We start from the raw sequence: 22468 nt of genomic DNA, 5'->3' as shown, positions 1-22468 counted from the left end.
CACCTCTCCATTGTCCCTCAGCCCACGCACTCTGCAGAGGCAGCTTCTTTAAAGCAGTGGGTTGCACCGGTCCCCATCTGCTACTAAAGATTTTTTTCTACAGTCTCCCATGAAAGCACCCACACAGGCTTACTCATGCACCGCTAATTATTGGTATTAATTTTAAAACTGATCCCATTTTGGATTGGAGTTGTGCAATTTGACAGATATATTCATACTGAAAACATGAAAGGCTTTAATTGTTTCATGTTTCTATTGTGCAAATGATCAGGAGTTGCAAAACACCATGGGATGATCCTACAGGAAGTATTTGCACAACTTCGTTTATAAGATCTCTGTATGTGACATCAGGCCCACAATTACTTTAGTGAAACACAGCTACCTCTGGAGCAGAGCAGTGCAGATCTCAAGAACTACCGCAACAGACTTCTGATCATTTTTCTGTAGTTCAGCAGACATTACATCTCCAAACTGGAATGCAAAGGGACATGGGTTAATGAGCTCTGAATAGAAAAAGATGTGCCTGCAAAGATAAATGAGCCGTTGTTCAGCTCCACTGTTCTATTCTGGGCAAGGTTATTGCACACTTCTCATTACTGTGATGCCTCTCTGCCGTCCACGGCTGCATTAAGCAGCACGATTAACATCTGTCACTACCAACCGAAGCAGAGCCATCGCGCAAGACAAGCAGCAGCGGGGCCGGGCGGGCTCCGCCAGAAGCACGAGCGGGCGGTCAGCTCATACGGCGCTCGTCCCGGGCGCGCAGGTCTCTCCCCACACAACTTTGTGAAGGAGGTGGTGAGAGACGCCGAACCGCCACGAGTTTCTAAATCAGCGTGAAGGTAGACGGCACTTGTGCTCCGGTCCCGCCTAACAGCGTGGCGAGAGGCGGCTCACCGCGCCGATCGGAAGGCGTCCCTCACCGACCGAGCGGCCCAGGAAGGGGCGCCCCGCGCTGCCGGCACTGCGGCACGGGCTGCGCCGGGAGGGCTCCGCACAGGGCAGCGCGGCGCCGGGCCGCGGGGCGACGGAAGCAGAACGGTTGCGCTCCGCCCCTCACGGCGCCGCGGGGGCGCAAAGCGCGAGGCCTCCGCCGCCCTCCCGGCAGCACCGCGGAGCCGAGCCCGGCCGGCCCCGCCTCCCAGAGCCCGGCCGCCGCCCGCGGGACGGCCGCTCGTCCCGAGCCGGGCGAAGACGGAGCCGCCCCAAGGTTCGCGCCGCGGCCCGGCCCGCCGCCCTCGCGCCCTTCCCCGGAGGCGGCCGCGCTGCCCGCGCCGGGGCCGCCACTTACGCAGCGCTGCACGCTGAAGCGGCTCCCCCGAGCGCAGCCGGCGGTGGGGCCGCGCCCTCGACCGCAGGGCCGCGCTGCCCGCAGGGGGGCGGGCCGGCCCCTCGGCGCGCGCCGCCGCCTCGCGGCCGGTAGCCCCGCCCCTCCGCCCAGCGCCCCCGAGCGATTGGCCGACGGCCGCGGGTCGCGAGTCGCGGTTGGTCGGCGCTGCCGTCGCTCGCGCGCGGCGACGAGGCGGTTCTCTCCCGCGCCGCCCTCGCTGAGGTGAGGGAGCGTGTTGTGGGCGCGACCCCCCGCTGAGGTGGCGGGGCCGGGGATGCTGCGTGTGCTGGGTGGCTGAGGCAGAGTCGCCGAGCTGAAGCGAGCTGAGGTAGGGCTGCTGCTGCCCGCGGCAGCTCGCTAAGGGCAGGACCTGTGCCGGGCCTCGGGTCTGTCCGCCCGCAGAGCGGCTGCGGGAGGCTCGTCCTGCGCTCTGCCGGCAGCAGTGCGGTTAATTCCTTCGTCCTTCTTCCTGTGGCGGTGTCCCGGGCCTCGGGCCTGACTCTTTCTTCGGTTGCTCCGTGCTGCAGCGTTGCCCGCTGGGAGCCGACCCGGCCCCGCGCATTCCGAGTTTCTCTTCCTCTGGTTTCGCGCTGTGAGCTGTTGTGGTTCCCCCTTGTCTGCAGCCTGGCGATGGGACAACGCGGCAGGCTGCTGACCTACGTAATTAGCCTTTGCGAGCGTACCTGCTAGCCTGAGACTTGGGAGTTTGGAGGAGGAGGAACCAGAAGGGAGTGAAGGGCTTTGTGCAGCGATCCGGCCTGTGATGCTGGAGCAGTCTGTCAGTGGCTTGCAAGCGGCAGGGCTGTGCCTGCAGGCCGGCTCCCTTCTGCTCAGCCACGAGCACCGGGTGGTCTCAGCGTTGCCCGTGGAGCTTGGTTAATCCTTTGTTACTCATAAGGGTGTGAGTAGTTGGTTTGTACCCGTGGGTGTTGGTCGGGCAGCAGTCTGCATTCCATTCAGAAGGGAACTTGCAGTCTTTGGCTTCTGGGCATTCAGGTTGTACTTCTGTCTCTTCTTTCTAGGCCAGCGGAGCTGCAAGCCTGGTGACCTTTTTCTTCTGCCCTGAGGAGCATCTGCTGATTGTGATCAGGTGGTGCTTAGCCCAAGTGGCTTGTGGCTGCACTGAGTGTTGTGTGAGTCTCTTCATGGATTAGATCAGCTGACAGAAACAAGGAGCCCACGTGGAAACCAGGAGGTGACTTTGCAACAATGAGATGCATCAGCCGCTCACTCTTCAGGAGGTTCTGGGGGCTTTTGCCTCAGTATGTGTCAGTGGGACCTAGTCAAAGTCCTAACCTCAGTTCCAACCAGTCGTCTTTGAGACAGAGCTGCAGTGTAAGACCTGGGCTGCTGACTGCCCCTGATGTGGTCAGCTACTGGCAAAAGGTGTTTGAGAAGAACGGGATCCCTGAAGCACGAGAATCCAGTGAATATATCGTGTCATTTGTCATGGGAGCAAAAACAGTTAAGTCATGGAAAAGGAGTAAGATCTGCGTGTGCCCCTTGCTTTATGTTTTTTGGACTAATCCCCTTACACTTCTTTTTATCTCACTTACAGGAGCTAGAACAGCTTTTCCCTCCCTCAGAGGGCAGAGAGCGTGGGATATAATTTATTAATGCAAGTAAAGTTCTTGGGATCTCCTATGTGCTCTCTTTGCAGGGACTGAAATGTTACCCATGACATACACACCAGCATAACGGCCTGACTTGTTTGGTGGAGTGATTCTTTATCTTATCTACACTTTAACTACCTAAACTGCAGCCATACAGGTTTCTTGTTAAACAGGCAGATAGGTTCTCCTTGTCGTTTGGGGTTTCAAAGAGTGCCCTCTGTATGTGTTTGTTGTTCTGCTGGCTCTGCCTGCAGGGTGCAGACAACACGCAAGTTGCACAAGTGGGCAGGTTTTAAAGTGATGTTGTCTTCAGTTTCAGAGCTTGGACTCCGAAAAACTCCGCTCTCCACTTACAGCAGTGCAGCAGGAGCAGATCCAGCAACTGAGCTGCAAGCGACTGGAAAGGTGGGAGAATCATCTTACTGTCATTCTTGGGAGAGTTTTCTCTAAAAGAGGGAAAAAAGGGGTGGGAAAGAAGGGGGTGGTTCTTTGATTAAATGGAGTTTTCTGTATTTTAATCTGTACCCATTGCCTCTTTTCTTTCAGCTTACATTTTACCACAAAAAATCTGGCTTTATCTTCTTTACTCCCTTCCACCAGATGTATGTAGTTATTGATGAATTTTCCACCTCACTTGAGCTTTTCATTTTCAAGCCAGGTCTGTCCCTGCTTTCTCAGTCTCTTCTTGTATGGCAGGTCCTCCAATCCCTTAGTCATCTTAATGGCCCTGTGTTGGATTTGCTCCAGTACATCCATGCCTTTTCTGTAGTTAGGAGCTCAGCACTGGACACAGAGGACTCTGGTCAGGAGCGACTTCACCTTAGTCAATCCATTCTGTTCTTAACATGTTTGGAAATTATTTCCAGGATTATTTGCTCCCTCAGTTTTTTCAGGATTGAAGTGAGTTGACTGGCCCTTAGTTTCCCCAGTCCAGTGCTTGTCAAGACACTGTTTTGTGGAAGTGGAACTACCAGAGCTTTCAAGGAGCGTGCACATGCGTGTTGCACATGCAGTTGAGAGCCTCAGTGGCATCTAGATTTCCACCATCAAAGGGCTTATGTGGTTAGCAATGAAGTAAGCATGGTAGTGAGAGCTTTTTATGTTACAAAGTGTAATCCTCGAGTGTTTTCATTTGTTTTTGCCTGACACAGAATGCCAGTGCAATATGTGCTTGGTGAGTGGGACTTTAAGGACCTGAATCTGAAGATGAGACCTCCAGTATTTATTCCTCGTCCTGAAACAGAGGTATGAAAGTAGGAAACATGGAAGGGTTTTGAATCTACACACTGCATTGATATGAATGTGCTTGGTGGGATTATAGTGATGAAAAGGTTGGATGGTTTCTAAAATAGGGCATCCTAAGCTTGTGACCTGGAACTGGAGCTGATGAACTTTCACCTTCTGGCTCAGAGAAAGAGATTTTGCAAGCTAGTATGTTCTTTGATTGCACAGAGATCCACCTTCATTGAGGCTTGCTTTTCTTATTTCTGCTGTGGTAGAGACTCCTTGAATATCGTGCCCCTTTACTTTTGTATTGCAACTACTCAGAGTTGTCCAGTGTAGTAGAAAGCTACTACTGGAAAAAAGGTGGAAAAAAGGTGGTGGACTCCATTGGGCTTCTTTGTCTGCATGCAGATTAAGACAGTGCAGGCTGGTAGAAATGGCACCTACTACTCACCTGCTGGCTCCACAGTGATTTCTGGGCAAGTATTGGAAATTGAACTGTTGTTTCCTTTCCTAGGCTGACCCATGGGTAGGTTCTGACCTGGGCTGGAATTAAATGTGATTGTGATTGTAAAAGTGGAAGCAATAGCCATATACATTCAAATTGAAACTTTATTTTGCCTAGTGTACTAGGAAAAAGCTCAGGAGTTATATAGTGGTGCTTTCTCTAATGGTAGCCTAGCTTTCAGCTTATGGGCACCCTAGTAAGCAAATCTTTGTTTACTGCTCTTTAAGAGTTGCTTTTCTCTGCTGTTTTTGTTTTTCTTCTGATAATTGGTTTTCTTTTTTGCAGTGAATGTTAACTTTTGGAGATGGAATGATTACCATAGCCTGTCCAATTAGAATTCTGATAGACAAACGATCAGAGAAATGGCTCCTGTGCTAGTAGCCCTTTGCTGTATAAAGAATGCTGTTTTGAATGCATTAAGCACAGCATGGCCAGCTGGTAAAAGGTGATTCTCCCACTGTATTTAGCACTGTATTGGTGCTACCTCACCTTGAGTACTCAGTGCAGTTCTGGACTCCACAGTTTTAAAAGGACAGTAAGGTCCTTGAATGTAGCCAGAAGAGGTAATGGCTCCCTGAGGAGGGAAAGCAGAGGGAGGTGCCAGGTTCCAGGGAGCTGATGGCAGGATGGGAACAGCATGGAGATGGGCTAGGGGAAGCTGAGACTGGGCATTAGGGAAAATTTCCTTTCTGTGAAGGTTGTAAGGTAAGGTGGCAATGCTCTCAGTAACGTGCTTTTAACTTATGTTATCCTTGCAGTGGTCAGTTCTGTGCTGATGAAGTCTGGAGACAACTGCTCAAGAAATGGTTTTGCTAGTTGGAGCCTGATGATAGTTAGCATTGTTCTTATTGATGGTATTTCTGCAGTAGTTGATTCAAGAGAGTATTTTCAGCCTTTGACTGCCACTAATTCCTGAATGCAATATGAGCACTAAACCCGAAGAGAACTTTCTGCAAATCAAACCATCTGTTGTCAGGCTTCCTCTGGTACTGTGCTCTCATTCCATGCAGTGCCAGGCTTCAAACAAAGGCCTATTGTGTACTGTGGAAACCAGGGCTGCTAATGCCTGTGAATGTTGCTAATGGTGCCCACATGTGGGATTTTGGTAGGAGCATCTCTGCTGAAAGGCAGTGCCCTGTCAAAATGCAGCACTCCATAACATCTTGTGTTTTAAACCCCTTCATGTACCCTGGGGCCAAAAGTCTAGCATTAAACAGCTTAACCCAAACCTTGTGTTTGTGGGAAAACTTTATTTGATGTGTCAGATACTTAATATGGAGGTACATTTTTAGTACATTTGTTTTGAAAGACCAGAAGCTCACGATAGTTCAGGAATGAAGCTCCATTGGCAATTGAATTTACGAAGTAGTTCTGCCTCAGCAAGCAGCATCAGCAGACAATAATCTGGAAATGGAAGGTGAACAAATGTGGCCTTTCTTGTAGGGAGCAGTGAATGGCTGCACATTCAGGAGGAAATGAGCAGTGCAGCAAGAGAGAAGGGATGGAAAAAAGAATTCAGGTGGAAGAAGAGCTCAAAAGGAGCAAAACAGATAAAAGGGTCGGGAAGGGCTGGAACAAGCAGGCCTGCAGTCTGGGCCTGTGGATCCAGGCTTGCAGAATGGCTATGGGTCCTGGGTCTGGTGGCTTCTCTTCTACTGAAGTCTTCCCCCAGCTCCTGCTGCTGCCTTCTCTTAAGGTGTTATAGCACTCTGGGAAAGAGCCACTTGGTCTTGAGGCTTGTAAAGTAGAGGAAGCGCGATGCATTAGGAGTCCAGCAGGCTTCTGTCTAAGAGCTAAATGTGTTTGGTTTCCAGCAGCAGTGTGGCATCTTTGCTTTGGCTGCTCGCGCTCTTTCTGGTGTCAGGAACTCCACACGGATGTGCAGAATGGTTGAGGTTGGCAGCAATTTCTGGAGATTTGTCTGGTTTGATTTGCCTGTGTGAAGCAGAGTCAGCTGGAGTTTTTGTCTGTTGATGTTTGTTTAAAAATGAAAAAAAAAAAGTGGACGAGAGTCTTGAACTGTTTTGGAATGCTTTAAACTTTCATGGTGACGTAGATGTAACTAAAACAGGCACTCTTAAACCAGGCTACAAAGTTTCTTCTCCTGAGTGGAAGGTGCCAAATGATGAAAGAGTGAGTTTAAAGATGAGAGCTTTCACAATAGCTGCTTGCATGTTCCCACTACTTTCATCTGGATTGGGGGAGCTAAGTGCAAGTTCACAGCCAGGATGATTCCCTGATGTTGCTCCATGTAAGTGAGCACAAACTCTTTCCAACAGAGCTGTTAAATTCAAAGTTGTGTTAAGAGAATCTTACATGTAACCAGTGCTCTGGCCACTTTGCCTCATGTCTTCTCAGCAGCCCAGCTGTGGCTGCATTCCTTCTTTATATTCCTCAGGAACGCATCCCACCTAACCTTTTCCCAGAGTTTCTCTTCCTCTGGACACAGTTCACTGAGCTTCTGAAGCTTTCACTTCAATGTTCTTCATGCCTCTGAATTCCACTGTGGGGAGATGTGTTGTGCCCTGGTGCTAAAAAAAGAAATTCATCTCATTTACCTGGAAGGCGTGAGCTGACACTGCATTTGTCAGAGCTGTAGGAGTGAGATCTTGAAACCTCTGGTGGTGGTTTGAGGGCGGGCTGGAAAGTTCAACATCTTTCATATGGGAGAAGATGTGGGTGCAGCTGTGAAGCCTTTGTGTAGTATGGGAAGGAGTAGCAGGAGGATTAGACTTCACTACTTTTTTCTGGGCTTTGTCTTATCCTTTAGCAGGCATAGTGAGGCACTCTGTGCTGTGCTTCAGATTTCATTGATATGTTTTGCTTAGGAATGTTTCTGTGATTTCTGTGACAGCATTGGGTAATGTCTGCAGTTGACTCTTGTAAATTTGCTGTGTTGATCTTTCTCTTCGGGAAAAATGTATTCACATCACAGCAAATCCTGAGCCTTGACCCAAGCTCTTGGCGCTGCATGAGAGAGAGCTTTCTTGTGATCTGATGCTGGGGAATTTTCTCAGACAGGAAGAGCATGTGGACAAGATCCAGCTATTTGTCAGCACCTGGTGCAGGACACTGCTATGGACATGTGCTGCTTCCAGGAACCACATACTATGTGGAACCAGTTGCCCAAAACTGAGCTGGCATCCACATTCTTTCCTTTGTTTACATTGGTCTTCTCTGACTGAGAGCTGTGTGTGATTGTTTGGGTGGGGATTTGCCCATGCTTTGTTCACTAACTGAGACTTTTCAGACTTCACTGGACTTTGAAACTGTAATGGAAAAACCTCCTCTCAAAAATATTGAAGTTGCCTCTACTGCTCTTTCTATTCAGTTTGTCTGCAGTATTCTTACAGCTATTAGTACTGATACTGTTAATCAAATAGTATCTGTAAAGAATCTTGTTCTTTAGAAAGCAGTTAATGATCAGCATTAATATCCCAGGTTCAAGTTGCTTCTTTATGACTGCACACACAAGCCGCATGGTATGTCTTGCTTTTGGCTGAGTAAATGTACATTGACTTGTGCAGTGTAGGTATACCAGATCTGCACCATTCACTTTCTCGTTACGTTTTCATAGCTCCTACAAATGCTTCTGCCTGCTAATTTGAAGACTGAAAGGAAGAAGAGGCATCTTCATTATGCATATTCTATCCTGTGGTTAAAACAGAAGGGTTCTGACTCTTGCTACGAGCTGCTAGGCATGTGGGTAAAGCTGTGAAGGCAAACACAATATGGCATAAACTACCAGCACTGGCTGCGTCCTGTGGACAGAGATCACAGAATCACAGGGTTGGAAGGGACCTCAAGGATCACGAATCTCCAACCCCCTGCCACAAGCAGGGCCACCAACCTCCACATTTCATAGCAGCCCAGGCTGCCCAGGGCCCCATCCAGCCTGGCCTTGAACACACGTCCAGGGATGGACGGGGCATCCACAGCATCTCTGGGCAGCTGTTCCAGCACCTCACCACTCTCTATGTAAAGAGCTTCCCCCTGACATCCAACCCAAATCTTCCCTCCCTCAACTTCAAACGATTTCCCCTTGTCCTGCAGTTATCTACCCTTTCCAAGAGTTGATTCCCCTCCTGTTTGTAGGCTCTCTTTGGTTATTGGTATCCAGTCCCCTGATCATCTTTGTGGCTCTCCTCTGGACCCTCTCCAACAGCTCCCTGTCTTTTCTGTGCTGGGGGGTTCCACACTTGGACGCAGTATTCCAGATGGAGCCTCACAAGAGCTAAGTAGAGGGGGACAGTGACCTCCCTGTCCCTGCTGGCCACCCCTCTTCTGATGGAGCCCAGGATCCCATTTGCCTTCTGAGCCGCAGGGGCACACTGCTGGCTCATGTTAAAGCTTTTCATCTATCAAGACCCCCAGGTCCTTCTCCGCAGGGCTGCTCTCAAGCACCACTCCTTCCTGTCTGTATGGATGCCTGGGATTCCTCCAGCCCAAGTGCAAAACTCTGCACTTTGCCATGTTGAACCTCATCAGCTTCACCTGGGCCCACCTTTCCAGCCTCTTGAGGTCCCTCTGAATGGCATCCCTTTCTTCTACTGTGTCAACCCCACCACTCAGTTCCATGATCTTCCCAGGCACAGAGGTGAGACTTACCAGGCTGTAGTTCCCAGGGTCATCCTTGCTTCCTTTATTGTAAATGGCCCTCCAGTCATCCAGGACCTCACCTGACAGCCACAACTTTTCAAAGATGATGGAGAGTGGCTCAGCAGCCGCCTCAGCCAGCTCCTTCAGAGCCCTGGGATGCAGCCACCTGGCCCCATAGACTTGCACACATTCAGTCTCATCAGGTGGTCTCGGACCTCTGTCCTCACAGTGGGGGGGGATTTACCACCCCGGTCCCCACCTGGAGGTTTAGGGATGCAGGGCTCAGGGACATGAGAAGAACTTGGCCACCAGTGAAGACCGAGGCAAAGAACTCATTCAGTACCTCGGCCTTCTCTTCATCCATTGCAGCCAGTTCTTTTACGTTTACCAAAGGAGGCACACTCACTGTGGCCTGTCTCTTCTGCCCAGTGTACCTGTAGAAGGTTTTCCTATTGTTTTTCACATCCCTCGCCAAGTTCAGTTCTGCTTGTGCCTTGGCTTTTCTGATCCCATGCCTGCAAGTCCAGACAGCATCCTGTATTCTTCCCAGCTGACACGGCCTTGTTTGCAGTGTGTGCACCTTTCTTCACTCTCAGCTGCCCAGCAGATCCTTGCAGAGCCATACCGGCTTTCTACCTCTTCTGCCCGCTTTCTTTTTCAGAGGGACAGAGAGTTCTTGTGCTCTCAGGGAGGCATCCTTGAAGAGCAGCCAGCTCTCCTCAACATCTTTGTTTTTAAAGACAGCATCCCAGGGGATCTCAGCCAACATTGAACAGCTTAAAGTTTGCTCTTCCAAAGTTCAGGGTCCTGACGCTGCTCTTCGCCAGGCCCACATCCCTCGAGATCATGAACTCGACCAGGGCAAAGAGAACAAAGAGAGAAGCTCAGCTGTCTGGTTTAGTTTTGTTCCATGTGGAATTTGTCCCTTTAGCTCATGTGTAACTGAGCCCATTTCCATTTGCTTTCTCTGGGAGTATTTTTGTCAGCACATATCGTTCTGCTCCTTTTGTTCTGTGGGATTTGGGGTGGAGGTGGGACAGGGAGACAGAACTGCTTGCAGGATTGATAGGGAGTTCTGTGAGTACACACAAACTGTGTTGGAGGAGAGCTTTGTTGCACAAGCCACAATCTCACCTTACTCCACATACATGGTCCTCTGTGCACAGAGCTTTGGGCTCGCTGCTGTGAGCACAGTGTGTGGTTGCAGTGGTGCATGGAACCCCACATCCTACCTGCTGTCCTGGTGAGAGCAGGGCTGTGGCTGTGAAGACTGCAGGGGGTCCTGGGTGACTTTACAAATTCTTTACAGAGAGAATGGTGAGGTGCTGGAGCAGCTGCCCAGAGAGGCTATGGATGCCCCGTCCATCCCTGGAGGTGTTCAAGACCAGGTTGGATGGGGCCCTGGGCAGCCTGGGCTGGTATGAAATGGGGAGGTTGGTGGCCCTGCCTGTGGCAGGAGGATGGAGATTCGTGATCCTTGAAGTCCCTTCCAACCCTGGCCATTCTGTGATTCTGTGACTTCCATGATGTGCCCAGGGTCACCAGAGCCAAGCTTTTGTCATGCAGGGGTGTTCAGGCCAAAGTTTGGGGTTATGCTCTGTCTTGTGGATTGTCCTAGTTATGCGCTTACTATTGCAGTGAATCTCTGTCCCAATGCTGTTCAGAGACTATTGGTGCAGAAGACAGCCCTTTTCCCAGAGCAAGGCCTTCTAAAACTCAAGCTAAGTTACTATCACAGCAGCTTTGTGGATTAGAGGAAAAATAGGACAAAGAGAGGAATCCATGCAGTCGTGGTTGGATTCCTTTTTTTTTTTTTATCTCGGTAAATAAAGGCAAAATCAATCTTCACCGTGACTTTATTGAGGAGGGTCAGCTGGGTTCAGGATTCCTCCGAAGGTCCCGCAGGCTGTGGCTCCCCTGTTTTGTACCCCTAGAGGGCACTGCAGGCTTAGACTCGCAGAGTTCCTGGCAGGTCTATCTAATCATTGCCGTGTGACTTCTAGCGTGTTCTGATCCCCTCCTCTCTCACACGCTGTCTTTTAAAGCAGATGAAGGCTTGTTTGTTCAGTGGAAACAAAAATGGTCTCCTTTCATCCCCTGCAGCTACTGTGTGGGCAGAGCCATGTTCTTGAATGCCGTGGTTTTTATTAGCTGGAGGAAAGCTGCTGGGAGGAGAGCTCCAGCTCTGCTTGTGAGGTTTCTTTCTCACAGCCCCATCAGCCCTCCTGACCCTCAGAGGGTGGCACCTCCTTACCTGTTGTGATCGCACCATGAGCTCAGGCCCTGCATACGTTTTTCCATCTTGGTTTTGTTGTGATGACTATGAGCTTCCCTGTGAAGGGAAGTGGAGAAGCATGCTGTAGGCTGAATAGGTGTGTTTTACCTGGTAGGCGTTATAGGGGAAGAAATGCCAAGTCTGTTCCATGCTGGGCATTTTTTTCAATAGTCATCCAGGAAGATTGTGAGATTACTGGAGATCATAAAGACATGGAAACAGGTTTACTGGGTCAGATTAAATTGGTCTAATTCAAAATACTGTGTCATCCTGGGGTTTGTGGCAGATGGTGCGGACAAAATTACAATGGAAAAGCAGACAGAGAAGGATCCCCCCTTGTTTTGACAGTCAGCAGTTAAGGGATGTTCTTAGCCAAAGCTGGTTTTGAGGCCGTTCTGCTTCATAATCACTAGTGGATCTGGATCTGTCCTCCATTAATCCTCTTTTTAGTCTGTCTGTGTTTCTAACCTCTACAGCATCATCTGGCAGTGAATTGTTCTAATTTTGTACTTCAAGTGGGAAAAGCATTTTCTTTGTTTCAGACGCTCCTAGTCTTTCATCAGGAGAGCTCTTTGTGCTGTGAAAATGTGGAATAACTATTCATGCTCTCACAGCATTTATAGTTTTTCTCCTGTCACTGGCTAAGCAATCCTTTTTCCACCTGTGATTTTTAAGTTTACTTGTTTCTCGAGATAGGTTGCTTCTTCCTTCCTTTGCCAACATGCTCAGGGTACCAAAACCACTGCTGTTTACTTTGCCCGTGTCATCTGAATGGCAGTCATTGTGCCAGGGTGTTCTGTGAAAGCACTTTAAGCAAAGATTTGCTCCAATAAACCTTTCATGAAGGTTAACCTACATTCTCACTAAGCATAATCGTTAACCTCTTAAGAAGGTCAAGCGGAGAGAAAGGAGGATTTTTACTTCCAGACATGTATGTGCAAATCTGCAGATCCCCAGGTGGGGGCTTTCTCTGGTGATATGCGGCAAAGGAATGAACGCATTTTTCTGTTTTAATTAGTGCTGAAAGGAAGCTTCCTGATCCAGAATTGCCTGTGGTTTCCCTCATTTCTGTGTTACAGATGGTTACATTTTAGAGAGTTCAGAAGGTCGCAGTGTGTGGTGAGCACAGCCATGGATCTGCAGTCAGGAGACTCCTTTGGTTTGGTTTTATTTTTTTTCATAGTTTTGCTTCTGATCGCTTTACTCTACAGAGGAAAACTGCTTCTCTCCGTCTCTTGCTACATGGTTTGGGAAATGAAAAGGATGGATAGTGTCGTCTTATTCACGATTTGGGGTCCTTTCCTGAGATATCTGCAGACACCTATAAAGTATATTGAACAGAAATGGAATGGGACATTATTTGATTGATCAAAAATAAGTGCAATCTATCGAAACATAACTGTAAACAAACATACAGAAGTTGTAGCATTTTCATAGCCTCCCACAGGTGAGATTTTGCTCATATGGTAGGTAATATTTTATCAGTATGTCAAAGGAAAACAATATTTCCTGAAAAAGAAGGCTGTGGCACAAATGCCAAGGAGTGGGAATCATAGTAGCAGCTTGTTGCTGCAAAGCAGTCAGAACTGCCGTTTGAGCTAAGCACGAGTTGTTTAATAAGATCATACATGGAGAGGGAAATAATGCAGCCTGCCCCTCGTTGCAGAGCTGTTGCTTTTGGCTGAAGAGCTTGGGGAAAGCTGTGGGGCTGTGCTGGGTAATAGCTGACCAGTTTTCAGGGGGCTGCCCACAGGCAATGCGACCTTTGTGTTACCAAGGGATTGCCAAGCACAGCACCAGGGTTAAGTCTCCTCTCTGTGCTGCAGTAGGGGGATAGCTGGTGAGAAGCTGTCTGGTTATATTACTCACTGGTTGAGAAAGAACTGGAAAAGTAGGTCGGGAGAAGGACCAGTAGGTGGATTAACAGCAAGTCTGCCTTATTGTGAAAGGCTATTTAGCTCATCAAAGATAAGCTTGAGGGCTAATTACCTGGCCCAGAGAGCAGAAATTTGTAAGCAGAACTCTCATTAGTTTTGTGGACAAGTGTATAACAAGGACTATAAATGCGAACAGAAGAAAAGATGTACATCTTCAGCAGAGAGTGTAATTAACTACTGAAACAGCAGAGCTGGAACCTTGGTACCTCTCTTGCTGGCTACTTCAAATCAGGACAGAATGTTTTTCTCAGAACAGATTTCTTGCTCTAAAGGAAATGAAGGATGGAACAGTTGTTCCTGGCTAAAAGACCAGGAGGGACTGTGGCAGTAGTTTCTTCTGGCTTCCTATGCAAGAAAAAAGGCTGTGGGAGAGCAGAAGATTGCTTCTAAGCTGGTGATTTCCGCAGGAGACTCAAAAATGTAAACGTAAATCAAAAATCTGTGGGGGAAAAACAACAGCTTCCACACCTTGCCCTCCCTCCCCCCTCACCAACTCACACACAGATCTGTTAGTTTGTATTGACTTTTCTAATGTATTCTCACTAGTAAGTATTATCATTGCCTTCGTATTTTTTGCCCTAAAAGAGCTCCATGAGATCTTCAGCTTTTGATCCACCTTTTTGTGATATAAGAGGGACCTCAGTTTCAGAGGGTTTCATCTGAGCGGCTCATCCGCAGTTAGAGTGAGATTCAGGGCTGGAGCTGGGCAAACAAACTACAGAATGTCTGGAATGGGATGAATGGGGCTCAAGGGTCTTCTCACATGAATATGAAGACAAATCCATTTGGCTTTGCCCCCATCTCCTGCCTTGCTTCTCTTGGGCATCCAAGTAAATGGAGTTTTGAAACTAGGACAAGCAAGCTGAAGCAGAACATCTGTCTGGATGCTGAGTTTGCTGCAGGGCCAAGCAAAAGAGCCCAGGATGCAAGTGCTGTAGCCACTAGCCTGCCATCTGATCAGGGGCTGGCTTAGTGGTCTGGTTCAGGAAAAAGGGTGTGTGACAATGATCTTCTGTGGCCATTGCCATGGAGGTACGTTTCCAGCTTGGCTTCCTGGTGTTTTGTCATGTGCTCATTGGCAGCCAAGTGGGCAAACAGGAGGGGAGGGGTAATTTGGTTAATATCAGATCAGGCTCTACAGAAAGTCCTGGATTCTGAGAACACAAGTTTCTGGAAAGCACACAAATAAGTAAAACATTCCCAGGAAGTGTATAACAGCAGTGAGGTTACACAGGTTTTCATAGGCCTTTTGCTTTCCATGTCCCCTTTGCTAACCAGGGAATTAGAAGCCTCGCCCTCCCGGACTCCTATCCATGGGACTTTGTCTTCCCTGCTCTCCCAAGGGTATATAGAGCAGGAAAAAAGGGCGCTTCTGGGAACATGGTGTGAATTTGTGAGCTCCATCCTTGCCTTTTCCCCTTCTCCCATTATCCTGTTTTTGTTAGCCCTGCACTTTTATTCACAGAAACATCAGGTATCTCATTTGCTGCCGTTGGCCCACAGCGTGCCCGCCTTGCCTCCAGACCTCCACACAGCTCTGCAGCCACTGCTGTGCAGTGAGAATCTGCTGTATCCTCCTGTGTGTCTCAGTGCTGAAAGCTGCCTGGCCCTGCGCTGTCTGCTAGTTGGAGCTGTGCAGCTGTGCAGCCTGTGGTTTGGGTGCTGGCAGACGCTGTCCTCGCGCTTCTTTGTGCAGCTGTGGTTCCAAGAAATACAGTGAACCAGAGACCTGGCCGCAGGGACAGGGAGGTAATACCAAGAACCTGTCAGAACATGAGTGTGCACTGGGGGCGGGGGGGAGTGGGGCTGTGGGTGGAAGGGTGAGGCAGAGGCTCATGGGAAGCTGGAGGTGTTGGCAAAGCTTTGCATTTATTTTGCTCAACAGAAAAAATGGGGGGGGAGAACCAAGTAAGTGACACAGGGCAAATCTGGCAGTGAAGCAAGGCTTCCTGGAATAGCAAGGTGAGAGTGGACTGTGAGTGGCTTGGCAAAGAGGCAAAGGCTTGAGAACCTCTGAGTGCTGGAAATCAAGTAGCACAGGAAGCAAATATTTGTGTCCCCTGTATGGAACTGCAGGTAAAGGGCTTCTAGTCCTTGCAAGATCCTCTTCTGCTCTTCAGTACCAGAACTCCCCTCACTCTTGAGGATGCCCTGCCCTTTCCCCTAGAGATTTTTTAAATACTCTTCTGACAAAGGTACGTAATGCTTACATCCTGCCAACTTGTCCCCACTCCATGCTAAACAAGAGCATTTGTACACCTGGAAACAAATCCCTGGATGCTTGCATCACCTTCAGACCAGTGCACTGTAAAAACCCTTCCAGATATTTTGCCTTGTGCCCAGTTTACCACGCTCATGAGTGCATAATTTCTGGAGGTAGCTGGTGCTCTGGGTGCCCTCCTGAATACTTACTTGCACAAAATCATAGATAGAAGTTGTGGGGGAAGTTCATTGCCTCATGATATTTTTTCTTGATTTTATTTTTGTTTGTTTTTTCTCCATGAAGAATGGAGAATTTATATATGAAGAAATTTGCAGCATGCAGAGAGTCTGGGATTTATTCACACCAGTAAGTGCAGAGCTGTAAGCTGGCCTACCTGTAGCAGATGACAAAGGCCCCAGAGGATGATGACACTTGAAGGTGTACCCTGGAAAGGTGCATGGCAATCCTGCAAGCTCTGAGGGACAGGACAGCTGTGGGGCAGTTCTAATCATACCTAAGCTTTGCTCCAAGGGACAGCAGTAGCTCACTGTCTTACCCTCGCGTGTGTACCACGCTCTAGGACAGAAAAGTTTCTGCCAGTACCTGTAGCACTGCTTAGCAAGACTTTCAGTGTGTGTTGCTACTGACAATGACACATAACTGTAAGCAACAATTCGGATTTTAATCATTCCACAGTGGTTAGTGTGCTGTGGGTAGATATGAAATCAGGTCACCTTTCTCAAACACTTTCTTAATGTACAATTCTATTTGTTCCTTAACACAGCACTTTCTTGGTTTGTTTTTTGTTGTTTTGTTTTTGTTTTTCAATATTTTTCAGGGACGAGGCACCTGGTGCTACAAGGTTTTAGATCCAATAAAATCAGTGAAGTCTGTTTGTTTTGGTATTTTAATCAAAATGAGCATTTTTCTGTGGTGAGGGATATTTCTCTGATGTATTCAATCTTGAAAGTGGTGTGAGTGCAAGTAGGCCTTTTTGTCCTGCCATTTCAAGTGTAGGGTGGCAGGTTGTGGAGAGCTTACCTAATGTATTCCAAAGGTTAATGTACTGGACTGTCAAAATGGTTTCTCTTTTTTTTTTTTTCCCATTGGAATTTCTGATTTCATCTCAATCTTTGGAACTGGTGACTAAGCTGAGGGCTAAGATGGCTTTAAGCAACGTTGGCATTGTTAGCAGATGTTTGCTGTCTGAAACTGTTCAGTTGGAGATGATGTAGTGTATCCCACGCAGCACAGACCGCAGCCTTTGGCCATCTGCTGTTGTTCCAGTTTTTCTTTTTAGCATCTTCTGCCTGCTGGTTGCTTTTCCCTATGTGTGGCCCTAGTCAGATTCTTCTGCAGAAGTAGGGGGTGTCTGGTATGGTGTTTTGTACCCTACATATGAGTGCAGGAATGTGTGCCCAGACGTGCGTTATCTCTCAACTTTTTACAAAGTAGCTCATCAATTTCAAGTCACATCTTGAGAGGGCTGAGGAAACAGAGATTTTTACTAAATTGCTTCATAGAAGATGGAAAAATACCAAAACCATGTGAAGAACACTTTTAAAACAGCTCTGGACAGCTCAGTCACTCGTGATTTCTGTGAAGGAGAGCTGGTGACCATGGCAGCGTGCTCACTGGGCCCCTCTGCTTTGTGGCTGCTGGGTTGCCCAGTTCTTTTACAGATGCTGGGGGAGTTTGTTTTTCTTGTGGAAGCTGTAAGTCAAGGAAAGGACAGTTAGCATCACAGCCAGTTAGTGCAGATTTCTAAAATGTCTTATTCCTCTACATTGTTTTCTGTTCTTTTTAATACATGTACAGTTACAAATTCAATACAATGTTGAATAAACCATACTAGTAATTTCCTTTTTCCTGATACGCTGGCTAGCAAACACCTTCTATTTGTTCTCAGCTGAATTTGTTTCATAAAATAACTTAGTTTCATAATTGTTGAACTCTTTGACTGCAGTGAGATACTAATGGCTGGAAAAAAAAAAGTAGTTTCTTAGCTTGTCACATTACTTTTAATACAGTCTTTCAATTTTAAACTATTGCAATAAATAGTTCTTATGAGGGAAATTGCTTTGAAAAGTATATGAAATAACCAGACAGTAAGGCAAGGGAGTCAGGGAGGATACTATGCTGAAATTGTATCAATATCCCTTTTTTAATACACATGTGCTAAAAACTGAAGTCAGTTGTATTTAAACAGAGCTCACTTTGGCAAGCACTCAAATTATTTTTACTGTGGAGCATGTGAGGCAGAAATTCCATAATGACTCCAAGCTTGAAGTTGCTAATAATAAACCTTAATGATGTTAATGAATGCTGACAGTAGTTCTACTTTAAGGAAGTTACTTGTGGACATTCTGTAATCAGTAACTTGTGCCTCTCTGTGACCAACCCTGGAGATGGATGGCTCTTCTAAGCTAGTGCAGAGAGTTTCCTGGAAATACTTCAGATGACCAGAAATGAGCAGCGTTTGAGAGCAATTCAGTGTCCGAGCAGAATGGCTTTTCTGTGGTCTTGGGATCATCAGCACCTGCTGTGGTTGCAATCTTTGCCTGTCCTCATTTTCAGAAGTATTTTCAAACTGATGCATCTAGCTGAAATGCAAAAGCCACTTTCACACTCAAGTGGGTAGATATGGTGTTTCTTTTTTCCATGTTATCTGAATGCTGGTGGTCCTCTTAACAGTTTCCTGCAGGATATGGGAATATTTTCCTCCACAGTTTTCTGGAAAGGAATCCCGGAGCGGCAACGAGGAAGATGTGATTCTGAGGCACGGTAATGAGGGCAGGGCACTGCTGTATGGCACCTCTTATCTGCCCAGGCCGCCAGCAGGGCTGGGCCCCAAGCTGAACCGTGCAGAGAAGATGCAGTCCTGAGAGATCACAGTGTAGCTCCCTCTGCTACCCCTTCCCTCTTGGTGTCAAGTAGGAGCACAATTGCACTCATTGCTGTGAGCTCTGGAAGGCAGAGGGCACAGGCTGGAGAAGAACAAAGGCTGTTGTTATCCAGGTGAGTAAAGAATGGGCATCCCTGACTTGTTCCAGCTCGATGACTGCAGGAATTTGAAAGAAAATGATGAATACAGCTGAAGGAGGTTGTTGATAAAAAGCCCCCTAAAGGCTTCAAAAGTCTGTCACTGTGAAAAGTAGCCCAGAGAAGGTCAAGGATGCAGTGACTCCCCTAAGGATAATGTTGGCAGGGCCATACTACTGCAAAAAAAGCAAAGCCCAAAGCAGATGGGCTGGAAATGGCAACAGCTCAGAAGCTGATTTAACAAGAAGTAATGTTACTGGGAGAAATGCAGAGTGTCTACATATTCAAATAAACCACATCTTTTTTTTCTGCTTATGCTTTCAGGCACAGTGTTCTATTCAAAAAGCAGAATCATTTCAAAGCTGCTTGGCTTTCCTAGGGCAGGACAATGTTTAAACACACGTGTCTCTTATCTAGATCTGTGAAGCAGTGCAAGTTGCAGTTCTGTGAAGGGGCACAGTGCTTTATTATACTGAAGAGTAATTCATGTTTTGTGAGTGTCTCAAAAAAATGCCATCTGACAAAGCAGCCCACGTCTCAGGGATTGTTGCTGGGGATGTTTCCACAGAAGCTCATCTACACCAGCTTTATGTTTTTACACCTGTTTGCAGCCTTTCTCACTACATCCCACAGATGCAAACCAGCCCGACATGAAGGGTGATCAACTGACAGCAGCAGTTATCTTGATGAAGACTCCACACCTGTGTACAAACCATCTGTTTCACTGTATCCCACGTCGGGTGATATATCCAAAGGAGGGCTTATATCCTTAGGTACAAGCAGACCTGACTTTAGCTCCTGGAAAAAGCCACTGCTGTGCTAAAGCTGACTCACTTGTCAGGATATGTTGCTTTTAGATATTTCTGCTTAAGGATTTTCTTCATGAAGTCTTTCATTGGTAAAATCAAGCCAATTCTTTGTGACCTGCTAGGCTTTCTGGATTTATAGGAGAGATTCAAGAGCAAATCTCTTAAGTGAATAGCCTAGCCACTGTGGGAGCAGCTTGGGCAGTAAGACCTTGTTTTCTTTCCGTATGGTTGTGCCATGAAGGAACAAGGATCTCAGGGAGTTATGAGCAGTTTCGGCAAGTGCTCACACACCCAAGGTGTTTACATTTCTCTTGTAGTTTTCTCTGATGAATAACCAGAGAAGTTCATGCTGTGAGGGAGGCACGTGTACTGTCCGTAGTAACTAGTGTCTCAAAGCTGGGAACTCTGTATCTTTAAGACCTCTCTTGCTGTGCTGGATTTCACATGATGTTGCCAGGAGATTTAAAAACTAGATGAATGGCAGGGAAGAGACGTTGGCAGCAGAGGTGCATCGGGCTCAAGAAGCAGGGATGAAAGTCTTTTCTGTGCAACAACAAAATGTAGTAGGAGTCCACAGTCTGAAATCCATTCAGGGAACTCACTGTATGGGTCACTTAATTCTCTGCCTTTGCTTTTCATCTGCAGGTTGGATTAAGATGTTGTTCAGAACTGCATAGCTGTCTCTAGATTACTTAGAAGTTTAGAAGTATTAAATTTTGAAGCCTACAAGTACTAATGGCTGGAATTTTGGTGTAAATAAAATGGTGTTACAGAAGATAATGTGCTACAGCTGTTCGGTTACTGTTTTTCCCAGTGCTAGAAGACCTCAGAGGATCTCTGGGAAGTCATAACAAAATCCTCAGGATACTTGTCAAAGCACCGTGTGGAGGAGATGAAGTTTAAATGACTTCCCGTCAGCTCTGCTATGTCATTTGTGTTTTAAAAATCAGCAAAACAAATACATTTTAAGCTATGGACTGAAGAAATTTTAATTCCTTCACTCCACAAAGTCAAAACAGTTCCCTTATCAAAAAGTCACAGCAATGTTTATCTTTGTTTTCTTAGGATCTCATCTCTCTGGTTGTGGAGGAAGAATCTCGGAAATGTGAGGCGAAGAATTCAGCCTTCTTGGTTGCTGTCCCATCTCCTGTGATCCTGGAGATTGGCTGTGGCTCTGGAGCAATTGCTCTGAGTCTCCTATGCAAGATACCACAGGTGAACTTTTTAATATGCTCATGGTACAGCAAATACCATTGTGAAAGCATAGTTCCAGTCTACTGGACTTCCCTGAGACTTTCCAAGCAAATTTCTTTGACAGAACTTAGCTGCTACTTCAGCAGCTGCTGTCTTTGACAATCAGACTCTGTATGTTTATTCTAGGTAGAGAGAGTTTTTAGAAATTGCTTTCTCCAACTGTCTGCTGGAGTAATAAAGACAGAAGGAAACAAGCAAATGTGCTCATTCTTCAGCTGTCACAACTCACTGTTAATCACCTTAGATTGAAGCTGTTGTGAGGGTTGGTTTAAGCTCATATCCTGGGCTGTGGACGAGTGACCGAGGCTTCGGTACACACTCTAGTAGTCAAATTTTTGGAGCAGTCATCTCTAAAATCACCTTGCTGTGAATCAATAGATCTTGCGTTTGTGAGACTGAAAGCCAAATGAGTACAAAAGAGGGATTCTCACAGAAGCATCAATAGTTGGGATCAATATGATTAGCAGATGTCACACTGCCTCAACTGCCAAGCCATTTTTCTGAAGTCTTTTGTTCCATGATAGCAGCCCCCGTTTTTGGATAGAGCAAAAAAAGCAGGAAGTGGACAGAGATCTGGGTAGCCAAAGCTGTTCTTGCCTCTGGTTACTGTGGCATGAAACAGGCTTAATGAGATACTATTGGTAAGTAAAAAGGAAAAAAGAAATGAAGCCAAGATTTCATCACATACAGACTTACTCATACGTCAGCTTCTCATGAGCAAGAATTGCTGTAGCCAGTCCTCTCTCTGAGAGAGAGTGAGGCTTGGGGCATTAGTTACAGAGGTGGGTGCCTTCTGTTGACTCAGGAGTTAATAGTTGGGCTTCATGACTTCAAAGTGAAATTACTCTGATTTTCTGAGCTGTACTTCACACTTTTTACTTTCCTGTCAGATTAAACAGTTCTGCCAGTCTGTCACTGTTACTGATAATAGTCCTTTCCCAGCTGGCTAACACAAACTGCTGTGCCCAGAGAAATAAAGAACCTTGGCTGAATAGAGTGAATGGTAGCTACACAGACAGCTAACCAGAGTTTATGTTCTTTGTGATGTCTTAATGTTTGAGACACAAGTTGGCAGCAGGGAACAAGAGAAAACACCAGCAGCATTTCATTTATTGTTTCAACTCTGTCCTCTGTGTTTGGGGTCAGCTTTGTGTGTGTGAGGGTGGTAGTTTCACGCAGTGAAATGCATCCCCCTAATGGTCCATTACACTGCATACCACCATTAACACCAGGTGGAAAGTGTATACTTCGAGCACGCTTTCTGTATGCAAATGCTTAGCAGCATGTGTTTAAAAAATGTCCAGCAAAGCAAAAAAACACATCAGGCCTGTGCTCGTGCTTTTCCCAAAATGGGGTAGAAAGTCAGGCATATCTCTAACCATATAGTCCTATCGCATACTGTTACACCAGAGAACTCTCAGATAGTTGACACGGTGAAGTGCAGGCTGTCTACATCTAGTGAACATGGTAATTGACTGCAGTGGAATTACTAGGCAAAGGGTGTCTGCCTAACAGATGGAAAATGCTAGAACCTCTGCCCAAGATCGTGTGTTACTGTTGGAGGGATTCCATGCACACTAAAAAGGAGAAGTCTAGGGATGTGATCTTCCTTTAACCTGTGTCCACTTCAGCCTTTGGCTTGCTGGAGTGTTGAGTCTCACACTACTTCAGAGC

The 22468-nt window shown here is 47.1% G+C and overlaps 1 protein-coding gene across 1 annotated transcript in view; it reads left to right on the top strand.

The window, feature by feature from the left end:
- Nucleotides 1–2539: 2539 nt before the first annotated feature.
- The window catches only part of HEMK1 (HemK methyltransferase 1, mitochondrial release factors N(5)-glutamine), a gene marked incomplete at both ends in the record, with an annotated part of 29987 nt that continues 10058 nt past the window's right edge, over nucleotides 2540–22468 (top strand). The window contains 4 exons of the mRNA XM_079540471.1: nucleotides 2540–2794; nucleotides 3257–3348; nucleotides 4095–4188; nucleotides 20606–20755. Coding sequence (XP_079396597.1) covers nucleotides 2540–2794; nucleotides 3257–3348; nucleotides 4095–4188; nucleotides 20606–20755 — 591 coding nt within the window. The remainder of the gene's footprint in view (nucleotides 2795–3256; nucleotides 3349–4094; nucleotides 4189–20605; nucleotides 20756–22468) is intronic.

This window comes from Tetrao urogallus (assembly GCF_951394365.1).
Source record: "Tetrao urogallus genome assembly, chromosome: 10".
In the NCBI taxonomy this organism is placed as follows: Eukaryota; Metazoa; Chordata; class Aves; order Galliformes; family Phasianidae; genus Tetrao; species Tetrao urogallus.
This window is presented reverse-complemented; position numbering and strand designations above follow the sequence as displayed.